This window comes from Zootoca vivipara, chromosome 1, assembly GCF_965207765.1.
Source record: "Zootoca vivipara chromosome 1, rZooViv2.hap1.1, whole genome shotgun sequence".
NCBI lineage: Eukaryota > Metazoa > Chordata > Lepidosauria > Squamata > Lacertidae > Zootoca > Zootoca vivipara.
In genome coordinates, this window is record NC_142582.1 from 18,401,018 (window position 1) to 18,422,006 (window position 20,989).

Here is a 20,989-nt window from a genome sequence, read left to right on the forward strand (position 1 = left end):
TTAAATACCCTTTGATGCCGTATGTTTCACTTCCAAGAGCCATGCTTATTTCAGATGCTTCTCTTGAACTAACGGCATTTGCCATTCATTACTCATTTTACTCCCAGCCTGTTATAATGGACAATATAAGTTCACCCAGGTACCCAATATAAAAGATCCCTCAAACCACCGTCACTGAACTGGGTTTTTTGTGGGTTGTACCTTGTATCTTAATGCTGTGGAAACTGAAGCTCGTTAGCAAATTGCCAGCCTGTGCAAATTCTGTCCTACTCTGGGAAAATATTGACCTTTTCTATTTAAAAAAATACAGTGGTCCCTCAGGTTACAAACACTTTGGGTTACAAACGCTTCAGGTTACAGACTCCACTAACCCAGAAGTAGTACCTCGGGTTAAGAACTTTGCTTCAGGATGAGAACAGAAATCGTGCGGCAGCAGCGGGAGGCCCCATTAGCTAAAGTGGTACCTCAGGTTAGGAACACTCTCAGGTTAAGAACGGGCCTCCGGAACGAATTAAGTTCTTAACCAGAGGTACCACTGTATATTAATTTACCGGTGTTAACTGCGCATGTAAACTTGGCCGTTTAAAAGTGCTTTGGAATGCAACCTAAAGGTTTTGTCCACTCGGCAATTGTGGTGGCTGCAATATAGCCCTGTGTTGCATTTCTGTCCAAACGCATTAAAATGGCATCTGAGGAGAGAGGTGCTCAACCATGTCTATTTTCTGTGATGACGGCCTTCGGGGAGAATAACAATTTGGTTTTTATTAATATCAGGTGTACTTCTCAGAGTCGAAAGAGCTTGCTTGGGGAGGGGCAATGACTTCGTTTTAAGGCAGGCTCCTTTGTGTGTTGAAGGGTACACATTAAGTCTCCAATTAAAAGGATCTCGGCAGAGCCTGGAGAGCTGGCTGCTGAGCTAGATGGAACCAATGGGCCGACTCAGTATAAGGGAGCATCACATAGGAGGCTATCAAAATAGCTTTTTTTTTTCCTCCCGATATGTGCCTAGATTTGTAGAATAAATGATTTGGGGTTTGTCTTTCAGCTTAGCACTAATGCTCACACTGATCTGATGCTTGGTGGAACTTTAAAAAGCATTGCCTGCTTAGTTACCCTATGCCAGTCCCATGATAAATACAGTGGTACCTCGCAAGACGAAATTAATTCGTTCCACGAGTCTTTTCGTGTTGCGATAATTTCATCTTGCGAAGCACGGTTTCCCATAGGAATGCATTGAAATTCAATTCATGCGTTCCTATGGGGGGGAGCACAAAAAAAGGGTGCCGACTCACCCGCCATGGCCAGAAGTTTTTCAGGGGGAAGCAGGAGGAGGGCCAGGGAGAGGCTCCCTCCCTCCTTCCCCAGCGGCTGGACCCTCGCACCCAACCAGACAGACAGCCCGTTCGTGCGCAGGCGGCTTAAGGTGAGTGAGGGGGGATCTGGCTGCTGCGGAAGCCGGGTGATGGCAGCGGCGGAAACGCGAGGCAGGCGGGCTCTCGGTCTGACTTTCTCCTCATGGCTTCATCTTGCGAAGTTTTCTATGGCACGGCCATAGAAAACTTCTTCTTGCGAGTCTGCCAAAAAATCGCAAAACGTTTTCGTCTTGCGATTTTTTCGTGCCGCGAGGCGTTCGTCTAGCGAGGTACCACTGTACAAAACTTTGCTTTTAAAGGGTTGTCTTGTTTTTTAGTACCAGGATTACCCTGTGAAAGGAAGATTCCTCTCTTGTCTTCCAAAGCTAACCACTGAAGTTACCCACCTTATTGTGTCTTCCTGGGGCAGAGAGCTTTTTATGGGAGGCCATGATCTTTTTAAAGACAGTGTTTGCTATTCCGTAGGTGAGCACTTGGGAAGCACCCAGCCACATGAGAAATGTGGCAGAATTGTTACATTGCTCAAAGAATGTAGTTTAAGCCGCACTGAACTTGCAGCACTGAATTTTACTGAACCGAGGGAAGTCCGTAATGGGTTAATTGAAACAAGCATGAATATGTATCTGAAGAGATTGAAAGTTTGATTCATTCTTTGAATTCTGGAGTGTCTTTTTCTTTCCTATTAAATGCTTTCACTTTTCCTCTCCTTTAAAGCCATATAGCCCGTCAGAATGATTTACGAGTTTGCCCCTACTTTGTTGGGCATGGGATAGGATCTTACTTCCACGGCCACCCGGAAGTTTGGCATCATGGTAAGAATGATCCATCCATCATCGGTTCATGAGCCTCGCACTTGAGTGTTCACATGCAGGAGATGTGCTCCTCCTTTCCAGCTTAAAAAAGAAGGAGGGGAATGCAAGTGGGAAATAGTCTTAAAACAGCCAGTGTGGTGACCTCCAAATGTTGTTGGACTACAACTCCCATTAGCCCCAATTAGCATGGCCAGTAGCCATGAATGATGGATGCTGTAGTCCAACCACATTACCTAAGAGGGAAAGCTTAAGTCTGCACTCGTCACGTCCGGCACAGTTGCCCCAAGCCTGCATGTATCAAAAGACACTGGGGATTATTTGCAGAGGTGTTCTTGGAGAGTAGTCTAAGACCCTTGAGCCCTGCCTCTTTTATGCTGGCCCCTATATCTCCTACCCTTCCCTGCCCTTATTTGTATTCATGTTTGTTTTGCATATAGGGACTTCCAGCCCCGCTCCAAAGCTCGGCGCCTGCGAGACCCCAGCCACCAGCCACCTTAATATGATCAGAAAGACCTGGTCTTGCATCGATACATATAAATTAGCATGTGCACATTTTCATCATGGGTGTGTACCCTGAATCTTTTAAAATATCTAGCAGCACCCCTGGCTGAGCGAAACTGTTAAAATTACAACAGCAACAAAACACAAACCCCTGGCGCATTACTGATTTCAACAGTTTCCAGAGTTGCATTTTGTTTGCTGTTCTCCCCACCTCCAAACAGACTCCAGTTCCCATCAGCCACAGCCAACATAATCAGTAGCCAGGGATTATGGGAGTTTTGTGGTGCATAACATCTGATTTCTGAGTATCCCCCCCCCTACTTTGTTGGTCATGGGATAGGATCTTACTTCCACGGCCACCCGGAAGTTTGACATCTCCGTAAGAAGGCCTTTCCATTAGCTACCCCTGCTTTAGACTGGAGGGATATCTACTGTTGGGAGTTAGTTTGGTTGTGGGGGTGTGTGGTGTGAGGTGTCTGGTTCTTTTAACATTTTGACATGTTGCAAGACTATAGTGCAGCATGGTCAACATGCCTTCCAGATAATTGTTTGATTACAACTCTCATCAGCCCTAGCCACCATGACCAATGACTAGGAATTGGAAGTCCAATAACACTGGGGCTACCCCAAGACTCACAACCTTCTGGGAAACGTGGGCTGAAGGATTTTCTTATGTATAAAGACATCACGATCTGTTACTGCACTGAAACTGCTCAGTCGGCTTTAGCATCCCCATCTATCGTGCTAAACAGGCTGGGGAGGAGAGTTTGCAGAGACGTGTTGAATTCCCGGTGACCACAGCATCAAGGGAGGACTTTGGGATCACAGCTTTTGTGTTGTCCTTTGGAGGCTGTGTCCATTGTGTTTAAGTGAAAGCTGTGGCAGGCTGACATTTCGAAGGCAGTGTATTTAGCCTCCATTTCTGCAGATAGGACTTGAGTGTTTTGGTTGCAAACGGGGAGCCTCTCCTGGAGTGCCAAGCTGGAGTGCTTTTGCTCTCCCTGATGCATCTGCTGAAATAAGCTGCTGCTTACAAAAGTTCGTGCTGCAACCAATCTATTGTTGGCATCTGTCTGTCTCGAGAGACAATGGAGTGCACCTCCAGGAGTGAAATCAGACCACTGTGTTAGCAGCACCAAAGTGACCTCCTCGGGGCACAAGCCTGGGCAGTGTGCATAGAGGTCCTGAGCTACCCAGAGAACAAGACTCCCCTCTCAGCCTCACTGATGTGGTCCAGAGGAAAGCAGAGCAATAGGTTTGGCACCAGCTTGGCTGCAGGGGTTGCCAGAAGGAGGCATACAAACCACCACCCAACTATCTTAGGGACTCCACTCTCGATTTGGGCAAGGTTTCCTCCTTAGCCTTTTCTTCTCTGGAAGAAGGCAGGAGAGGTTTAGGATCAGAATGTTCCTTCCCCTAGGTGGGCTGCCTTCCCAGCCCCATCTGCCCCTTACTTCCCTCTCCAGCACATGCAGAAACTGCCTTCTTGCCCATTGGATCCACCATGGGCTAAGTTCGCCCTTAACACTGGGCTCTCTGAAATTAGAGTGGAGCTTTGAAGATAATCTGAATTGATCCCTGCCCAGTACCATTTGACAAATAAGAACCAGGATTTAGGGTCCAGGTGGTCCATCCCCCCAGTAAGCTCTGCTTCCTGTAGCTATTGCCCTTAGAATCATAAGAGTTGGAAGAGGCCCCTTGACTTTTTTAGCTGAACTGAGAACGGACAACACAATATTTTCCAAGGTACCATTTGTGAGATTCTTACTGACATTGGGGTGAGTAGTGGAGGAAGAAGCAGATCAGAAGCTCCAACTTTTCTTTGATGCAGAGTGACACTCACTTCCTTTGTTGTGGTCTCCCCTCCAAATAGAATTGTGGAATCAACTTTGTACAGCAGCAAAACCATGCCCAGGGCTCAGTGTTGTTGATAAAAGTCAACTCCTGGCAATCGCCCCAACCTCACCCTTTTAGTTACATAGGCACTTGGAAAGCAAAGAACTAGGACAGAAGTGGGCAGGGGTGGGGGCTAGGAGGGGAAGCCGGGATTCGACCCTCACAATCCAAATTGATATCACACACAGAGATACAAACAAAGGGAGAAGACAATTCCATGTTCCAGCATTTTTACACATTGCTCCAAAGCAGGTCCTATTGTTTTACATACTTCCAGCTGAAGGTGCTGAGGGAGAAGCCAGGTGTCCGTACAATGGGAACCTACTCCAGATGCATTTTGGATCATGGATGTTGGACTTCAGATCCCATAAGCCATGACCATTGGGGCTGTGCTGATGAGAGCTACAATATCTGGAGGGCTCCATGTTGGCTACCCCTGTTGTTAGTGCCTCCTTATAATTCAGAAAGGCTTCTGTTTGCTTTTGCTTTAAGGGAAACAAAACTTAGCCATTGGACAACGATTGCTTTTGATTTGATTTGATTTTTTTAAAAGAAAAAAAATCAAAGTGTTTCTCCACCTTCAGTTTAAAATAATAATAATTCTGAAACACGGTGGGCAGGGGGGTTTAAATTAAAAACTCAGAGAGTTGCAAAACAGCCTGAATTTATTTTCTTCCCTATCTTCTCCCTCCCACCCTCCACCTCTTTCTGCATCACTGATATCCACCAGCTAACGGGGGTTAACTCTGCCTTTGATGACCAGGGTAACAAACCGCGTCCAAGGGTTGCAACAACTACTGCAGGCTCGAATTGGGCTGCAATGTCTCGAATTGGGAATGATTCGCTGTATGGGCAGGATTGCTAACGGAGAGCGATTTGGACCTTTTTGAGGAATGGGTGAGGTGTGCTTCGTTTTCAGGCCACCGATACCTCAAATACTAAAAAGAAACTGCTCCCCAGAAAGGATTTCAGATACACTCTACTGAGGGCGGATGCGCAATTTCCCCCTTGTAATTGAAACGCTTTTTATTTCCCACTCCACAGAGAACGAAAGCGATTTGTTAATGCAAGAGGGCATGGCGTTCACAATAGGTTAGTTGCGGTTTGTATGGAAAAGGGGAGCCACCTTCTATTCTATTCGGATTGACTCAAAATCGCCAGGTTTTTGTTTTTGTTTTAAACGGGATTCGGTACCTTCCCCTGGCCCGGGTCTGCATAGCTTGCTTCTTTGTACTGGGTATATATATTTTTTTAATTCCACCTCTCCCCACCCTCCAGTTTTAGCCCCGATCCAGCCAGAGTGAGTTTCTACCAGTCACAACTGCTGTAGCACCCTCGGAGCCTCTTACTGTTATCGATGTGCGCGCATTAATCCTCGGAAGTAAAACGAAGTTTACTCAGCGCGTTGCTCCCCTGCCCATATAGAACCGCAGAACTGTAGAGTTAGAAAGGGGTTCCACAGGATCATCCAGCCCAACCCCCCTGCAATGCAGGAATCTCAACTCCTTAAAAACCCTCCCAAGAAGGAGAGTCCACCACCACCACCTCCGGAGGGAGTCCCTTCCCTATCCCTAGATGAGTGTTTGCCCTCCCAACAGCCCTGCAGGGTGGGTCGTTTCGATGGAAGTGCGTGGATTAAATCAAGCGGGGGAGAGAGAGAGGAGGGGAAGAGATGGAAATTCCTCAGTCCATCAAAATGACAGATGTGACCTGCGCTTTGGCAAGCCACGCGGTTTGAGGAGCTGAGTTTGCCGCAAGAGCACAATCTAAAAAGTCTCTGTGCATGTGTGTGTGCCCCCCCCAAAATGCAATGTTAATCACCCTTCTTTCTCTCTCTGGGAACGATTATGCCCTTTACTGTAGACCCAGGAGCTGCTGCTCCCTCGTTTTGAGCTCTGAGTAGCCAGGCAGCAGCCCTCGCCTTGGCGACTGAGCTTCATCCTAAATACCAATCATAGGGGGCGAAGGGGGGGGGAAATGTGTTCCGCGCTCACGGCGCGCCTAAATGGCGCGGCAATTAGAGGAAAATAAGAAAATTGTTGTTTTGCTGATTTAATGAACATTTTAAAGCCTGCTCTTAAAGGGAAAAAAACAACAACTAATATTTCTATCCTATCTGCTGTTTGGAGGAGAGTGGCTGGTGCTTTGGCTGTTATGATCCATGGGGATCTTAATTAAAGCTTGATTAAAATGCCCTTCTTCGCACTTTAAAAACAGAAGAGACCCAAGTTCAAGCCTGAAGGTTGCCACTTTCTCCTCTTCAGTTCAGGGGCTGCTTTCTTTGGTTTTATTTTTAGGCTGTTTCCAATGAGGTGGGGGACGGGGGACGCACAGTAAAAATAAAATATCGGGCCTTTTGCCTGGATCCGGAATAGATTTGCCTTGCAGGCCAGTGGACAAACTCTTATCTCGTTTCTGTTTTATTTTTGCTACGTGGCAGAACCAATCCTCATGGAAGGATCTTTCGAATTTAAAATCCTAAAGGACAAATGGACCGCAGTATCCGTGGACAATAAAAGGTGCCTACTTTTCTTTTTAAAAAAGTTGTAGTTTGTTGTTTAGCTTTAAATCGGTTTTTTCTCTCTCTCTGGCTAGGGGAAAGAGCGGGAGTTGCCTCCTTGAGTGGTTTTCTTTCGAAATTATATCTCTCCACCAGTAAATAAAGCTCGGTTACTCTTTGCCCCCTTGGGCACTTACTGCGTCTGCCTGTGTGTTTCAGATCGGCCCAGTTCGAGCACACCGTCGTTATTACTTCGAGAGGAGCAGAAATCCTGACCCAAGTAGCTGGGGAGACTTAAGGCGCAGCTGGGCACGCGTGGCCAGGATAACACGCCGGGCAGAGCAAGGGAGGAGGAGGAGGAGCGCGAGGAAAGCGCCTCAACTTGGAAATGGCTCCAGGGGAGCCTCAAGAGGAGACGCTCCAACGCATCGGATTTATTTCCTAGATCAGGCCCAACGAGCTAGTGGAATCTGGCGAGGCCAGAGGGAAAGTTGCCCTGGGGAACGGTCCCTAAAAGACAAGAAAGGAGGCGGGGGAAGAAGAAGAAGAAGAAGATTCTCATTTCTCTTCCAGCAGAAAGATGCTGAACAAAGACGCAGAGCGCAGCGCCTCAATTTCCCAAATGCAATCGAGCAACGCGCTCCTTTGCTCAAAGAGCCGAACTCTACAGCAAGATTTTCCCCAGCACCCTCCATATTTTTCTCGTTCTTAAATTAATTTAACTTCTTGGCACTGTAACGTCTCCTCCCGGCTCCTTCGCTCCCTTAGCTCTGGCGTTTGGCAGCTGTGACATCTAAACTCGGGTTGGGTGGGTATGTATGTATGTATATCTCGCGTTTCTTCCAGGTTTTGGGTTATCTTCTTCGTGTTTCCAGAGTTTGACATCCGTAGCGGGTCTGTACAGGCACTCTCCAAGGGAGAAAGGTGTAAAACCACTTTCCGGAAAGAAGAACAACAAAAATACAACAACTTTAAAACAAAACAAGCGCCTTTGTTCTTGTAGACGCGTTCTTGGTACAACAATCGCTTTTTGGGATTCTTTCATTGCTTTCAAAAAAGTGCTGTGACTTTTTAAAAACGATTTATAAAACGTTCACCGATTATTTTTTTACCCCAAATATTTGAAAGCAGCTCTCTCTGCTTGCCTTATTGTGGGGAGGTGGGTGAGGGCTAATAATCCTACCTTTTCCTAGCTTTTAGGTGGGGAATTGGTCTAGTAAACGTACATTTTTCCTCCTTTTCAGTTTTGCTTTTAGGAAGACATTGTGTTTTGCCTTCGGTGTGTGTGTGTGTGTGTGTGTGTGTGTGTGTGTGTGTTTGCACAGGGCGGCCTTCTGCTCCCAGATGGGCAGCCTCAGCATGCTGGGAAGAGATTTGTTTATTTGTATTGGGTAGGTTGGCTGGGGAGGGATGGGGAAGGGAGAATGGGGAGGGGGGAAGAGACTGTCCTCTGATCTGCCCGCCTCAGAATCAAATCTCCAGCTGCCCCCAAACCCCAAGCTGAGAGCCCAAAGGAGGAAGGAAGGGGTTTGATGATCTGCAATTAGGTGCTTCCTAATCACGCCGCCTGAATGCAGAAAAGGAAGCGTTTTGAGATTCAAATCGGGTTCCAAAAAAAGGCGAGAGAAGGGTGCTTTGACGGCTGACACACACCCGCTTCGAGGATCAAGCGCTCCCCTGGACTGTCCTGGCTGGCAGCCCTCGGGAGATGAAAAAGGCTCTCCAAGAGGGCTCTCTCCCGGCACATATGCACACACGCGCGCTGCCCAGCCAGACTAGGGCGCACAGCAGCCTTTGCTGCCTGCCGGAGAGGTGCGGGCGCCAGCTCCGCTGCCCTTTCAAAGGCGGCGTGTGCGCGGCTGTGTGTGGTGGCCGCGGGGAGGCCGGGGATATTTCCGCTGTGGTTTTGTTTGGGTGTTTGCTGCTGCCTGAGTCCTTGCAAAGTGACAGCTTTTATTTTCCTTTTGCAATGGGCTGGAGTTTTATGGCAGCTTGGAACTCTTTTGAGAGAGAGAGAGAGAGAGAATGAATATTGGGTGTGGAACCTTGGCGAGGCATTTGCAAACCAAAAAATAAGAGGAAATAACAACAGTACCCCGCCAATCTGTCTGGGTTGCCCCAGCCACTCTGGGCGGCTTCCAACATATATAAAAACATAATAAAACAGTAAACATTAAAAGCTTCCCTATACAGGGCTGTCTTTACCGACCAAACACCACTTCCCACGACTCCTTAAATTGGAGCTTCAAGCCCAAGTGAGACCTTCCAAGCTCTAAAAATATTAACTCGAGTTGATTTGCCGCCGCCAGACTAAACGAGCAAGCCTCCCCCTGCCCAATTCAGACACTGGGTGAGCCTTGCGCCAGACACTGCCTCTCAGCCTAGCCTACCTCACGGGGTTGTTGTGAGGTTTACAGTTGGGGAAGGGGAGATCCGCGTAGGCTACCTCGAGCTCCTTGGGGGAAAGGTGGGGTAATAAATTAGATAAGAAGTAAACGAATGTAACCGCCTGACTGCGGTGGGATTGCGTCCCATCTGCACGCCTCGCAGCGCAATCCTATACTGAGCCGGCTTACTCAAATAGAAACCCCTGGGAGTTCAAGGGGGTTTCCTTGCCAGGGAAATGGGTACATGATTTCCCCCTAGCGCGCGCAAAGGGGGCATCAGCTGAAGCCCCAAGGTGACTTAATTGGAAGTTATGGGTCTGATTTAGGGGGCTGCTATGATCCTGAGACGGAAGTTTGGCTAAATCGAGTTGTCAATGGGATATTATCCTCAGCTAAATGCGTATAGGATTGCATCGTTTATGAACTGAAAATGAAAGACCGATGTTTGAGGGTAAGGATTGCTGTTTAACCGTTCTATATTGAGTGGGGGAAGGAGGGGAAACTCTTTTAAGTAACCCGACTCAAAAGCTCTGGAATCAATAATAGCTGAGTTTAAAGAGAGGACCCGAGTCTCTGCTTCTGCCTTTAGTGGGTACAAGCCAACCAGAGCTGCGCGATTTGACACCCCATCCTGGTCGATGGGTTAAGCACGTCTCCCATCCCAACAGAATCAGTGGGACATACAGGAACTTACTGTGCGGCCCGTCATGATTCCTACTTGTTGGCTCTTCACACCAGCCCTGGGAAGCCAGGCTGAGAATATTCCCATTTCACATACTGTATTATAACTGAGGCTAAGAACCGATGTCTTCTCCAAGGCAGTACAATGTTCATTGTGGTTTATTATCACTGCCACCCGTTCTGACATCAACAGTTTCCCGCGTGGCAGGAGCTTTTCGTTTCTACTGCCCAGAAGGCTGCCCTATACCGCATCCCCTTGTGGGCTCTGCTCTGTTTCTGACTAGAATCCTGAACTCCAGAAACCACATCCAAGCGCCAAAGAGAGACAAAATGGGTGAGCGAAGGGGGAAAACTACCAAGTGCAAATGAGGGCTCTGGGACCACGAGATCCAGTTACCTGCTGGAGTCCAGGAGACTTCGTGTACACAGACGTGTGAACGCTGCTGCTGTGTACACATACGGATCTCTAGCAGGGTTTCTTGCTACAAGTTGGGGGAATCTGCCCTGTTGCCATTGTGAAGAGGTTACGAGTCAGAAACTCACCCAGCCATCTAGTGGCAGACTCAGATCCCGTTAGAAACTGCCAGAAAGAATCATGGAGAGAGTTCCCTTCACCAAGCAAGGGACACACTACTTGGGGTTTTCAGAAGCAGTAACGACAGCAGCCAGTCGTCTCATCAGAGGCTTCTGTCTGCTGCTACGACATTTATTTTATTTTTTGAAACCCTGAACCTACCCTGTACTTTGGAGTCCAAGCCATTGAGCTCAATGGGATTTACTTCTGAGTAAGCCTCGAGGGGCTTGCGCTTTAATGCTTCGGATTGGGCCAGCATCTCCCTCTCTGGTTAGACTAGCGTATGCTTTTGACGAGATTCTCTCCCCACCAACCCAGGTTAATTTTATTAGGACTGCAGGATTTTACCAACTGCTGCGGTAACAAGCTGTTTGCGTAGCAATTAGAGCGAGGTGGTGGCATTTATGGTACACATTTGTAATCCTAATTATAAAGGTGATTGCAGGAAGGTTTAAAGGGAGCGGGGAGGGACTCTGCTGTGTTTTTTGCTCCTCTGCACGTGGGAGACTGCAAGAGGCTGCCCCTTGGTCAGCCCCCCCCCCCCAAGTTTGCCCGTCTCCTGGAGGGCCTTTCAATGCCCAGCTGGTATTTCTTTTCACGACCCCAGATTGAAAAGCAAACCTTGATGTATTTCTGGATGAGACAGACTCTTCGCCTTCGACAGGTTCCTTCCTGCCAGGTGCTTCCCAAGACCACCGTGGAAGTTGGAGCATTTGCACACCTCCGTTCATATCCATTTCTCCGGAATGCCCACTTAGTCCGATCCTTAGTAGCTCTACTAGCCATGAAGGAGTCAGGCTATGTTCAGTGGGACATAACTCCGCACCTTCGCCCCTCCTCCCAAAGTGGCAGCTTAAAAACGCAGTCCCTTAACGCGTTGACGCAAAAGTCCAACTGGTTCGCATGGGATACGCTTCACAATACTGTACCTTTAGGATCACAGTTACACTTCAAGAGAACGGAAGCAATTCGAACCCAGAACCCTATAACTTAACCAGGAGTTCATCGGGCAGGAGGGGGGGCGGGTCCATCGGGGTAATCTTGCCTCCTCCCCCCCCCAAAAAAAGAAATCCTGCTGCTTTTTATGGTTCCTTACAGGAAGGACACCTCTCATAAGCTACTGTAGTTGTAACTGATCCGTAAACTTTGCATTCAAGCTAGTTCTAAAAGTGCTGGTTTGAAACCTAGCTCCAGTCAAGTCAATCTGACTTACTTCAAATGAAAGTTTGGTTAGGATAAGGTCTAGGATTTTTCTATGCTATTTCTCAAGTAGCAGAAAGCTCGACTCAAGTCAGGGGGGGGGTTGGAAATGCACTACTGTATGCCCCTTCTCTTGAGTGTATGTTTATTAGTGTGTCGCCTCTGGTCAGAAGGATGGCTAAACTAAGGCGCTTGAGGTTTTCCCATAAATATTCCATTGCCCGCTAAGGGGACGGGGGGGGAGAGAGAGAGTTTATTGGGAGAAGGGGTATAACAAACCCACGCACCCAATGTAAACAGCCCCACTTGGTACAGCTAAGAGGACACTTGAGCGTTAGGTCATGCTGGGATCCTTCGCCCCATGGCTAGAAAATCAATCCGGATTATTCGCGAGGTTCTGCGGAGATGGGGACAGTCAGCAGCTGATTGCAGATTTCCGCCACCCGTCTCTCCACCCACCACCCCCCTCCTAAAGAAGTGTCTGAACTCCAGGCTGCTCCTCCTCTTCCCAGATGTCCACCTTCCCAGATGTCCACCCCGCCACCAACACAAGATGTGTACAGCTTAGCCTCCCAACTTTCTCTTCCCCAGTTCTGGGCAGTTTGGGGAAACTTCAGCTAACTTGAGCGCACGCGGTTGTCTAGGGCGAGGAATCCGACCAAAGTCTCCCAACCCTCTTCCTCCTTCTCCTCCTCCTCCTCCACCACCACCTCCAGCCTCCCCGGCCGGTCCACTTACAGCTCAGGGCTCCTCGGGGAAAAGAAGGCGGCTGGGTCTTCCTCAGGTGCGCAGCTGCTTTGCTGCTGCTTCTCCTACTGCTGGAGGGAACCGTGGACGGTGGAGAACGCGCAACTCTCCTCCTCTCGGCAGCTTAGACGGGCTTTTCACCCCCGGGGTGGGGTGGGAGTTTTGCGGACAGAGAAGCTTCTCAGTTCCCTGACCCGCCGAAGAAGGTGATCTGCTGAACGGAAGCAGGCTGGGTGGATCCCTTCCAGTTTGGCTCAGACACTCCCCCCAAGGGATTTCAGTCTCTGTGTTATTTGGATTTGGAGCACGGCGTTCACTTAGGTCTCAGTTGTTCTGCTTCCTTCTAACCATCTCCCTCTTTCTCCAGCCAGCCAGACAGCAAGCTGCTCTCAGGCTCTGGGAAAGGATTGAGCCACAGAGCGAGCGAGCGCGCCCGTGGGGAGGGGAGGCCTCCCCACTAATATCTGTAACGCCATCAGCAATGTAATTTGTGCGGAACGTTCATTTTGCATTGGTGTTCTCCCTGTGCCAAAAATGTGCGCTTGATTGCATAGAGTGGTGGGCTCGTTGACGGAGCAAGGTGTGACCGCTGTCGAGGGGCGGAGGAGGGTGAGGGAGAAGGAGAAGTTCAGCTCAGGCCAAAGCTGGAAGAGAATCGTGGGGGTGGGGTTGGGGTTTTTATTTATAGATGGATATATGGATAGATATATAGATCTCGATCTCTTCCCTCACCCCCAGGCTGTTTTAGACGGCAAAGGCGCCGCGCGCCGCGATGAGTGTTAAATAGATGGCTAATTACGCGTATGAAAATTAAACATCAGTGTTATGCTAATAGGGCCGCCTTCAGCTGTGGATCAGAGCACTTGAGACTAGCATTTAATCAAAGGAATCAGTAACTAATACTGCTGCACGTGTGAACTTTCCTCAAGATCATCATCCCTCCACCCCCGCCGCCGAGCGGCTCCTGGGTCTCGCGCGCCCAAGCGAAATGATGGAGGGGGGGGAGAGAGAGGAATAATTAGCAGGCGCTTTCTAATTATTTAGACGACGGAAAGTCAGTTGGGATTCAGCCCAGAAGGCCTTCGCCTGGCAGCGGCTCTGAAACTCCCACACACTACCGCCACCCCCACCCCCGACAGCCAACACTTTGATTCTGGTTGGTCAGAGAGGATTTGGCAAAATGGAAAGAGGCGAGGAGCAGGCGGGGATCGGGCTTCGTCTCTTTATGGGAACAGGATCAGGCCAACACGCAGGTCGCTTCAGTCTCTGGGTGCCTTGGTGTGTAGATCGGGGAGGAGTATTAGTCTCGTTGAGCTGCCCCCCCCCCCGCCCGGAAGCACGAAACAGCTGGCCTTTGGCTATCTGCCCTGGAAAGGAAGCCGCTGATTTATTTCCCCATTCCAAGCTGAGCAGCTTGTTTGAAGTCAAACTTTGCGAGGAGCTTACAACTGACGAAGAGTTCTGTGTCATTGGGAAGCTGACTTGTAAGCTCCTCGCAAAGTTTGATCAGAAATGTAACCCGAAAAGTACTTCTCATGGTGGACCTCCTGCCCACTAAGGATGAAAAATTGAGAACGCTTCCTTCACCCAAAACACTGAAATCCTGATTGTGATTACCAAAAGGTGATAGAAGGGAACTGAGGGGGTAAGAGATTCCCGTTAGGTTTTGTTTGTTTGTTTGTTTGTTTGTTTTTAACGGGGTCTCAAGAGAGCAAAAGGCATTTTCTCACCAGTCTTGGCTCAGCAGCCAACACTGCGTTTGCTTTCCATACTGTCTGACGAACAGTTCTGTGTTTGTGCTAAAGTCGGCACACTTTTTCAGCTGACCAATCCTCTCCCAAACCTAAACATGAATTACAGCCCCATCCCCGAAGCAACCCCGAAGGTTCCCAGGTAAACCTGTGAAAAGCCACTTCTTCTGAGGTCTCCTGCATCCCCATCCTGCGAAAAAAAGGGGGCGGGGTATCGTCTTTGCCAGAGAAGGGGACCGTGATGATACCCCCCCTTTTTCCATAAGATAAGCTACAAAGCCTTTGTATTGGGTAGGGCAACGACATCAGCTGCCCCTTTTGGGGGGACGAGGAAGAGCTGCTACACAATAGATCCCCTAACACGTGCGAAATTGATCAGATGCGCCCTCCGTGGAACATGCCAGGCCCAAATGCACACACCTGACTATATACCACAACAACTTTGCAGAGGCAGGCTGGTGGCAGATGCCTTTTTTTCTTTATAAGCAGCGAGGCATGGTGGGCTTCAGGCGATGCTAACCATTTCTGGACACACGCGCGCGCACCTCGTGTCCCAGTTACTGGTCCTAATATAATATTTGAAGAAGCTGGACGATCTGTTCCCATCTCTCTGAGAGAAACCCCCTCCAAGGGGGAGATCTGCAATGGGAGGAGGGGGTCTGAGAGAGAGAGAGAAAACCCTTCCTCTCTCTCAATCCATCTGATGTTCTGACATCAGGTTGGTGGCGCTGCTAGAGGTAGTAGATAGCAAAATCGATTGGAGACGTCAGAGGGGTCCTGGAGCCTGGGATCTTTCTCTCTCCATAGGAGGGGTTTTTGCGCCCCTCCTTCCTCCCCTGGGGCCCAGGGAGGGGTCTCTGGGCGGCCCCCCTCGCGCTGGCCCCGTCCAGCTCGGCGCCGTCGTCTCTGCCTTCTCTCCTTCCTTCTGCTGCTTCTCTCCTTCCTTCGCCTCTCTCTCTCTCTCTCTCTCTCGCGTCCAGCAGGCGAGCCCCCGAAAAGCGTCTCCGGCCAATCGCGCGCGATCCTGCCAGGCGGCGGGCCAATCAGCTCGGCGGGCTCATGCATATTCATCGCTTTTGGCTGAGTCAAAGCTTTTAGGCGAGTTTGTGTAGATCTCCAAGCATCATGCCTTAGACTTTTTCAAAGAGACAAACTCCATTTTCTTATGAATGGAAAGTGAAAAGCCCCGGGCCTCTTAAATTGGGTCCTGAGAGAGAGAGAGAGAAAGAGAAAGAGGAAAGAGAGAGAGAGGGAGAGAGAGAGAGAGACCCCCCCAAAAAGGCAGGCTGGAGGAAGAGAGAGAGAGAGACAGAAACAGAGACAGATCGCCAGGGAGAGAAAGAAAGAGAGAGAGAGGCACCCAAGGCAGCGGCGCGCAATGACCATGACTACCATGCCAGAGAGCCTGAATAGCCCTGTCTCCGGCAAGGCGGTCTTTATGGAGTTTGGGCCGCCCGGGCAGCAAATGCCACCATCGCCCATGTCTCACGGACACTATTCCATGCACTGTTTACACTCGGCCGGCCACTCGCAGCCGGACAGCTCCTACAGCGCAGCTTCGTCCTTCTCCAGACCGCTGGGCTACCCCTATGTCAACTCGGTCAGCAGCCACGCGGCTAATCCTTACATGAGCTCAGTGCAGTCCTACCCCAACAGCACCAGCTTGGCTCAGACCCGGTTAGAGGAGACAGGTACGTGCCTGCAGAGGGGAGGGGAGGGGAGCTGGCTGGGTTCTGTGGGGAGAAAGGGGGAGGGGTGGGGAGGGGAGGGGGGCTCTGGGAAGCACCAAACGACACCCCCGCCCCCAGAAAAGAAAAAAGATCTGAAAGGGGGGAAGAAATCCCAAAGGAAGCAAAACATAATTAATAATAATAATAATAATAATAATAATGCTATCAAGATACACCCCTCCTCCTCCTCCTTCCCAGTCCTCAAGAGAGCAAGCAAATTCCTCCAGCCAAACCTCCAAGATCTCTGGAGTTTGCACACAAAGCAACCCCGTGCCCGGCTGGCAAAACCCAGAAAGAAATTCCTTCTCTTCTCTTCTCTCCTCAATCTCTCTCCCTCTCTCCCTCTCTCCACACCCCCCCCCCCAGATGTGCGCCTATTAGGCTCGGCAATTATTTATTGCGTAGCGCTATAAACAATGTATGCAATTAAGGGTAATTAAACCTAAAGTGCCGCCGCCTGTAAAAATAGCAAACTTTCTTTCTTCTCCGGCGACCAAGCCTCCGGGACTCAGCAGCCTCTCTGGAGCTGCCGAGCAGCAGAAGAAGAAGAGGAGGAGGAGGAGGAAGAGGAAGAGGGAGCCACCGGGCTCCGGGGCTCCTTGAGAGTGGCGATGAAAAGGAGGAGGAGGTGAAGGAGGGTTGCTTGGCACGGCTGCTCCCGGGGCACCTCCAAGGCCAACGGATTTGTTGGGAGGAAAATTTGGGGCCCTTGTTAGGATTGCCTTATCATCAGCACCATCAACATCGCTGGTCATTGCCCATCCATCCATCCATTCATCCAGTCATCCAGTCCCTCACTGGCCCGCTTTCTTGCTTCTTGCAGGGGCCGAGACGGAGAAAAGCACCGTGGTGGAAGGCGGAGAAGTGCGCTTCAACGGCAAAGGGAAAAAAATCCGAAAGCCCCGGACTATTTACTCCAGTTTGCAGCTGCAGGCTTTGAACCGGAGGTTCCAGCAGACTCAGTACCTGGCTTTGCCCGAGAGAGCCGAGCTGGCCGCCTCCTTGGGGCTCACCCAGACCCAGGTAGGCAGCGCCAGCAGCACCTGGCATCCGTCGCCCTCTCAGCCCCATCCCTGCAGCCCGAGCGTCTTCCTGGCGGCCTCGCCTGCCCGCGGCCCTCTCGGCTCGCCATACATCCCGAGTCCCGAGGCCCAAGAGGCAAGGTCCCGGGGGAAGCTGGGCAGGGTAGGTGGTGGGGCAGAGAGCCCCTCCGAAGCATCAGTCGAAAAAGACCTTCTTCTGCTCCGCTGCTGCCCCACCACCAGGACCATGTTCGCTCTCCTACCTTCCGAAGCGCATTTAAGATTTAGGAAACCCCCAATCTCATTGACGTTTCTTCAAGAGCTTGCCATAAAATAAGTCGATCTCTCTCTCTCCAACCCCCGCGTTAACATTCCAAGGATCTCCAACACTGGAGAGTGGCAGGCCTCTTTTTAAGGGCAATTTCTGGGAGAATGGTGTCCCCAGTGATAGTAGCTGCCCCTTTCCTATGCCTGGCTAACGCGGTCTTCCTGAACCCAGCGGAACTAATTCCCCTCCAACAAACAAACAAACAAAGGTGCCCAGGTGATGTCTTGAAGATGTAGGTGATTAGATCTCCATTTATGAAGGATATCACAATCTCCTCCAGCGGTTTAATTGCCCGTCTTTCAAGTCTTGGAGGACCCTATTTAGTTTGGTTTAAAAGAAGGCTCCTCTCTCCCTCGAATCCCATACAAAGGCGCGCGCTCTTATCTTCTCAACCACCATCAAATCTTCACCTTTGTCTATCTGAGAGAGATGTACAGGGGGGTGGGGATGGAATTGTACTTGTCACCCAAATAGACTGATCCCCGTTGCAAAATGCGATTTTTTCTTATTCTTCTTGTTTAAATTGCTCCAAATAAAATATTTCATTTGTCTAGACTTGGGTCCCTCTTGGGCTTTGGAGCCTGGGAGATCCGAGGCCTTTTGCCTCTGTGATGTATCACCCTCCTAAAACTTGCTTCTCTTGGAGCAAGGCGGTCCCACCTTCCTTGTGGCGCAGGTCGCAGGAACTTTAATTAAGGATGGCGGCGTGATTTCAGCAACTGTAGTTGGGATTGTCTTTAGGATTACTAGGCCTTAAAAAACCAACAAACAAAATCGGATGTTGCCTCAGATGGAAATCAGCAGGCCTTCCTGTTCTCAATCCGTGCATATAATGATGATGATGATGATGATGATGATGATAATAAACTTTCATTGTGGCTCTTCGAATGACCCACACACTTCGCTGTTGATGCATTTACGCATTTGTTTTGGGGGAGCTTTTTTTGTTTTGTTTACTGAGTGTGGTTTTGGAGGGCCGCTTCGCTCCCCTAAAGAAAGGGGAGAAACAAACAAGCAAACAAAATCCTTCCAGTAGCACCTTAGAGACCAACTAAGTTTGTCATATGTATGAGCTTTAGTGTGCATGCACACTTGTAGTGCGCCTCCATTTCCGGAAATTTGGTCCCCTGAGCGAAAGACGCGCGTTGGTATCAATCATGCGTCGCTCCCTTGGGGTGGGGGATCGCAACCAAGCGTGGCCTTGGGCCTGGCACCGGATTTCTCCGGGCAGAGACCCTCTTGGCCACTGGGTGCCCTTTTTCCTGTTGCCTCCCGGATTCTGTCTGGCTTGTCTTCTCTGCTGGCGCCTTCAACTTTCGTTTCTCTCTCTCTCCCCAACCCCCCTTTGGGGACAGGTCAAGATCTGGTTCCAAAACAAGCGCTCCAAATTCAAGAAACTGATGAAGCAAGGAGGGGCCGCTTTGGAAAGCAGCGCTCTGGCCAACGGCAGGTCCCTGTCTGCCAGTTCCCCCCCAGTGCCCCCAGTTTGGAACACCACCTCGACGTCGGGTAAGACCTCCGCTGGGACCCCGGCCACTTACATCCCCAGCTACACGTCTTGGTACCCTTCGGCCCACCAGGAAACTATGCAGCAGCCTCAGCTGATGTGATTGGGGTTTTTTTGGAGGGCAGTTTCTTTTGAGTTTGGTATTTCGCTCGTTTCGTTCGTTTTTTTGTTTTTTTGAAATAATAATAAGAAAGAAAGAAAAAGTTGAATCAACAAGCCGATCTCTCCGTCGGCATCAACCAGAATACTTAAAAGAAAAAGGGGGAAAAATTACTAAACACCCCACACAAACACGCGCTCGAACACTGTGGTTAGTTTGGGGAAAGCGCACGCACGACCCAAAGAGCCTGAGAAAAGGCAACGTGGGAAGAGGCGCCAGCCAAAAAACAAAACAAAAAAGGAAAAGGAAAAAAGGACACGCCACGCGAGGACCGTCTTTGGGAAAGTCCTCCTGGGCGCAGCCGCTGCTGAGCTGCCGGGCGAGGCAGGCACAGATGCGACGCGGGGCTGGTTCCCAGTGCAGACAGCTGACGCGGCAGCCACGGATCGGCTCGAGAGCAGCCGGACAACAGCCTGCCAGCAGCGCCGGAAAAACCGACCCTCGGCTTGGTTGGACAATCAGGAAAAAAAAATATGAGAAGAATAATCTGTTTGTACCAGGAAGAGGGGCGGGGAGGAAGCTATGTCCTCTTTCTTGTCTGTCTCTCATGTCTGTTCTAATGAAATGTAGGTCATTCCCTTCATCCCGAGTTTTCTGGTCTCCGAAAAATGGAACACAAGTCTCTTTCTTTCTTTCTTTCTTTCTTTCTTTCTTTCTTTCTTTCTTTCTTTCTTTCTTTCTTTCTTTCTCTTTCCTTCCTTTTCTTTCCATTCCCCCCGCCACCTCCCATAATGTTCGTTGTTAGTCCTCGGTGTATATATATTTTTTTCTGTCGAAGGGGAAAGGGGGGATTTTTTTGTTGTTTAAATTATTATTATTTATTGACTTTGAAATCTACCACTATGAGAGTCCTAAGCATTTTTCTATAAAAATAATAATAATAAACTTACGGGCAGATCTGGTTTGCAGAAGTGACGTTGTTTTCATGCTGTTTGTTTCAAAGTCGACGACCTCGCACACTTGCGGGTAATAGGGAGGAGATGCTCAGGCGCTCAGTTTAATTTTAATTTTAATCTGTGTGCATTCGCTTTTCTGTTTCGGGAAGGTGTGGGGGAGACGGGAACGGGAGCATTCGGGTTTCATACACACATTTATGGAGAGATCTAATCCTTACCCGTTTAGCGCACATCTCAAGTTAATTATAACAGAGAGAGAATCAGAAGGGGGGGGAGTAGAGAAATAAAGCATGGTAGTTTGCTTTGGAAGCAGAGTCAGGCCAAGGCGTTGTTTTCTTTGCTTTTAGCGAAGTAACCATGCCCGTGTTCAGGCAGCTCCCTTTAATCTCAAATTCTTAACCCCACGGAATTATCAATGTGAAATCTCCCTGCGCCTATTTTCAAGTGCAACCTTTAGTAGCTATACATTTTTTAATATAAAAAATTAATAATGTTGTCCTGTAAAAGCTTTTTAATTGTTTCGGGTCCGTTCTCTCCCCCCGCATTGTTTTTTATTTTTTATTTAAATCGGGCGTGTGGCTACAATATATGATGCATTGTGAAAGCTGAGATTCTTGGAGATTTTGCCTGTCACCAACACACACACACACACACACACACACACACACACACACACACAAAAACAAACCACCCTCTCTCGCGCTCTATGTCGGAAGATGCGATACTAGCCTTGGGATTCCGCGCTGTTCCTTTAGTGCTCTAAAATGTCAGTGTTAATTTTACATTGAGGATATTAACTTATTTTTTAAAAAAATTTATATGGGGTGGGGGAACAAAAACAAAACAAAAAAAGATGAACACACACACACACAAGCCCACCCAACGCAGCCCTGATTCAGCCACCCTCACCGTCCTGGCCCTGCC

At 49.3% G+C, this 20,989-nt stretch overlaps 2 protein-coding genes across 5 annotated transcripts in view; both read left to right on the forward strand.

Moving 5' to 3' along the window:
• METAP1D (methionyl aminopeptidase type 1D, mitochondrial) overlaps positions 1-8,064 on the forward strand; it is a 106,614-nt gene extending 98,550 nt beyond the window's left edge. For 3 of the 4 annotated variants that reach the window (XM_035135296.3, XM_035135303.3, XM_088658089.1), the window contains 4 exons: positions 2,088-2,185; positions 5,627-5,674; positions 7,023-7,101; positions 7,302-8,064. In XM_035135296.3, coding sequence (XP_034991187.3) covers positions 2,088-2,185; positions 5,627-5,674; positions 7,023-7,101; positions 7,302-7,380 — 304 coding nt within the window. In that variant the 3' untranslated portion in view covers positions 7,381-8,064. The remainder of the gene's footprint in view (positions 1-2,087; positions 2,186-5,626; positions 5,675-7,022; positions 7,102-7,301) is intronic. The other variant, XM_088657969.1, reaches the window with a different exon arrangement.
• Positions 8,065-15,731: 7,667 nt separating this feature from the next.
• Positions 15,732-20,083, forward strand: DLX1 (distal-less homeobox 1). Its single transcript, XM_035131920.3, has 3 exons — positions 15,732-16,113; positions 16,976-17,175; positions 18,858-20,083. The coding sequence occupies exons 1-3, from the start codon at positions 15,801-15,803 to the stop codon at positions 19,110-19,112; spliced, it is 768 nt and encodes a 255-aa protein (XP_034987811.1). The 5' UTR covers positions 15,732-15,800; the 3' UTR covers positions 19,113-20,083.
• The last annotated feature ends 906 nt before the right edge of the window (positions 20,084-20,989 follow it).

What these genes read in the sequence shown, in the direction of transcription:
- DLX1 (XM_035131920.3), top strand. Translation starts at nt 15,801, where the DNA reads ATGACCATGACTACCATGCCAGAGAGCCTGAATAGCCCTGTCTCCGGC. An exon ending in GACCCGGTTAGAGGAGACAG is followed by an intron (nt 16,114 to 16,975) that starts GTACGTGCCTGC and finishes TGCTTCTTGCAG; the next exon opens with GGGCCGAGACGGAGAAAAGC. An exon ending in TGGGGCTCACCCAGACCCAG is followed by an intron (nt 17,176 to 18,857) that starts GTAGGCAGCGCC and finishes CTTTGGGGACAG; the next exon opens with GTCAAGATCTGGTTCCAAAA.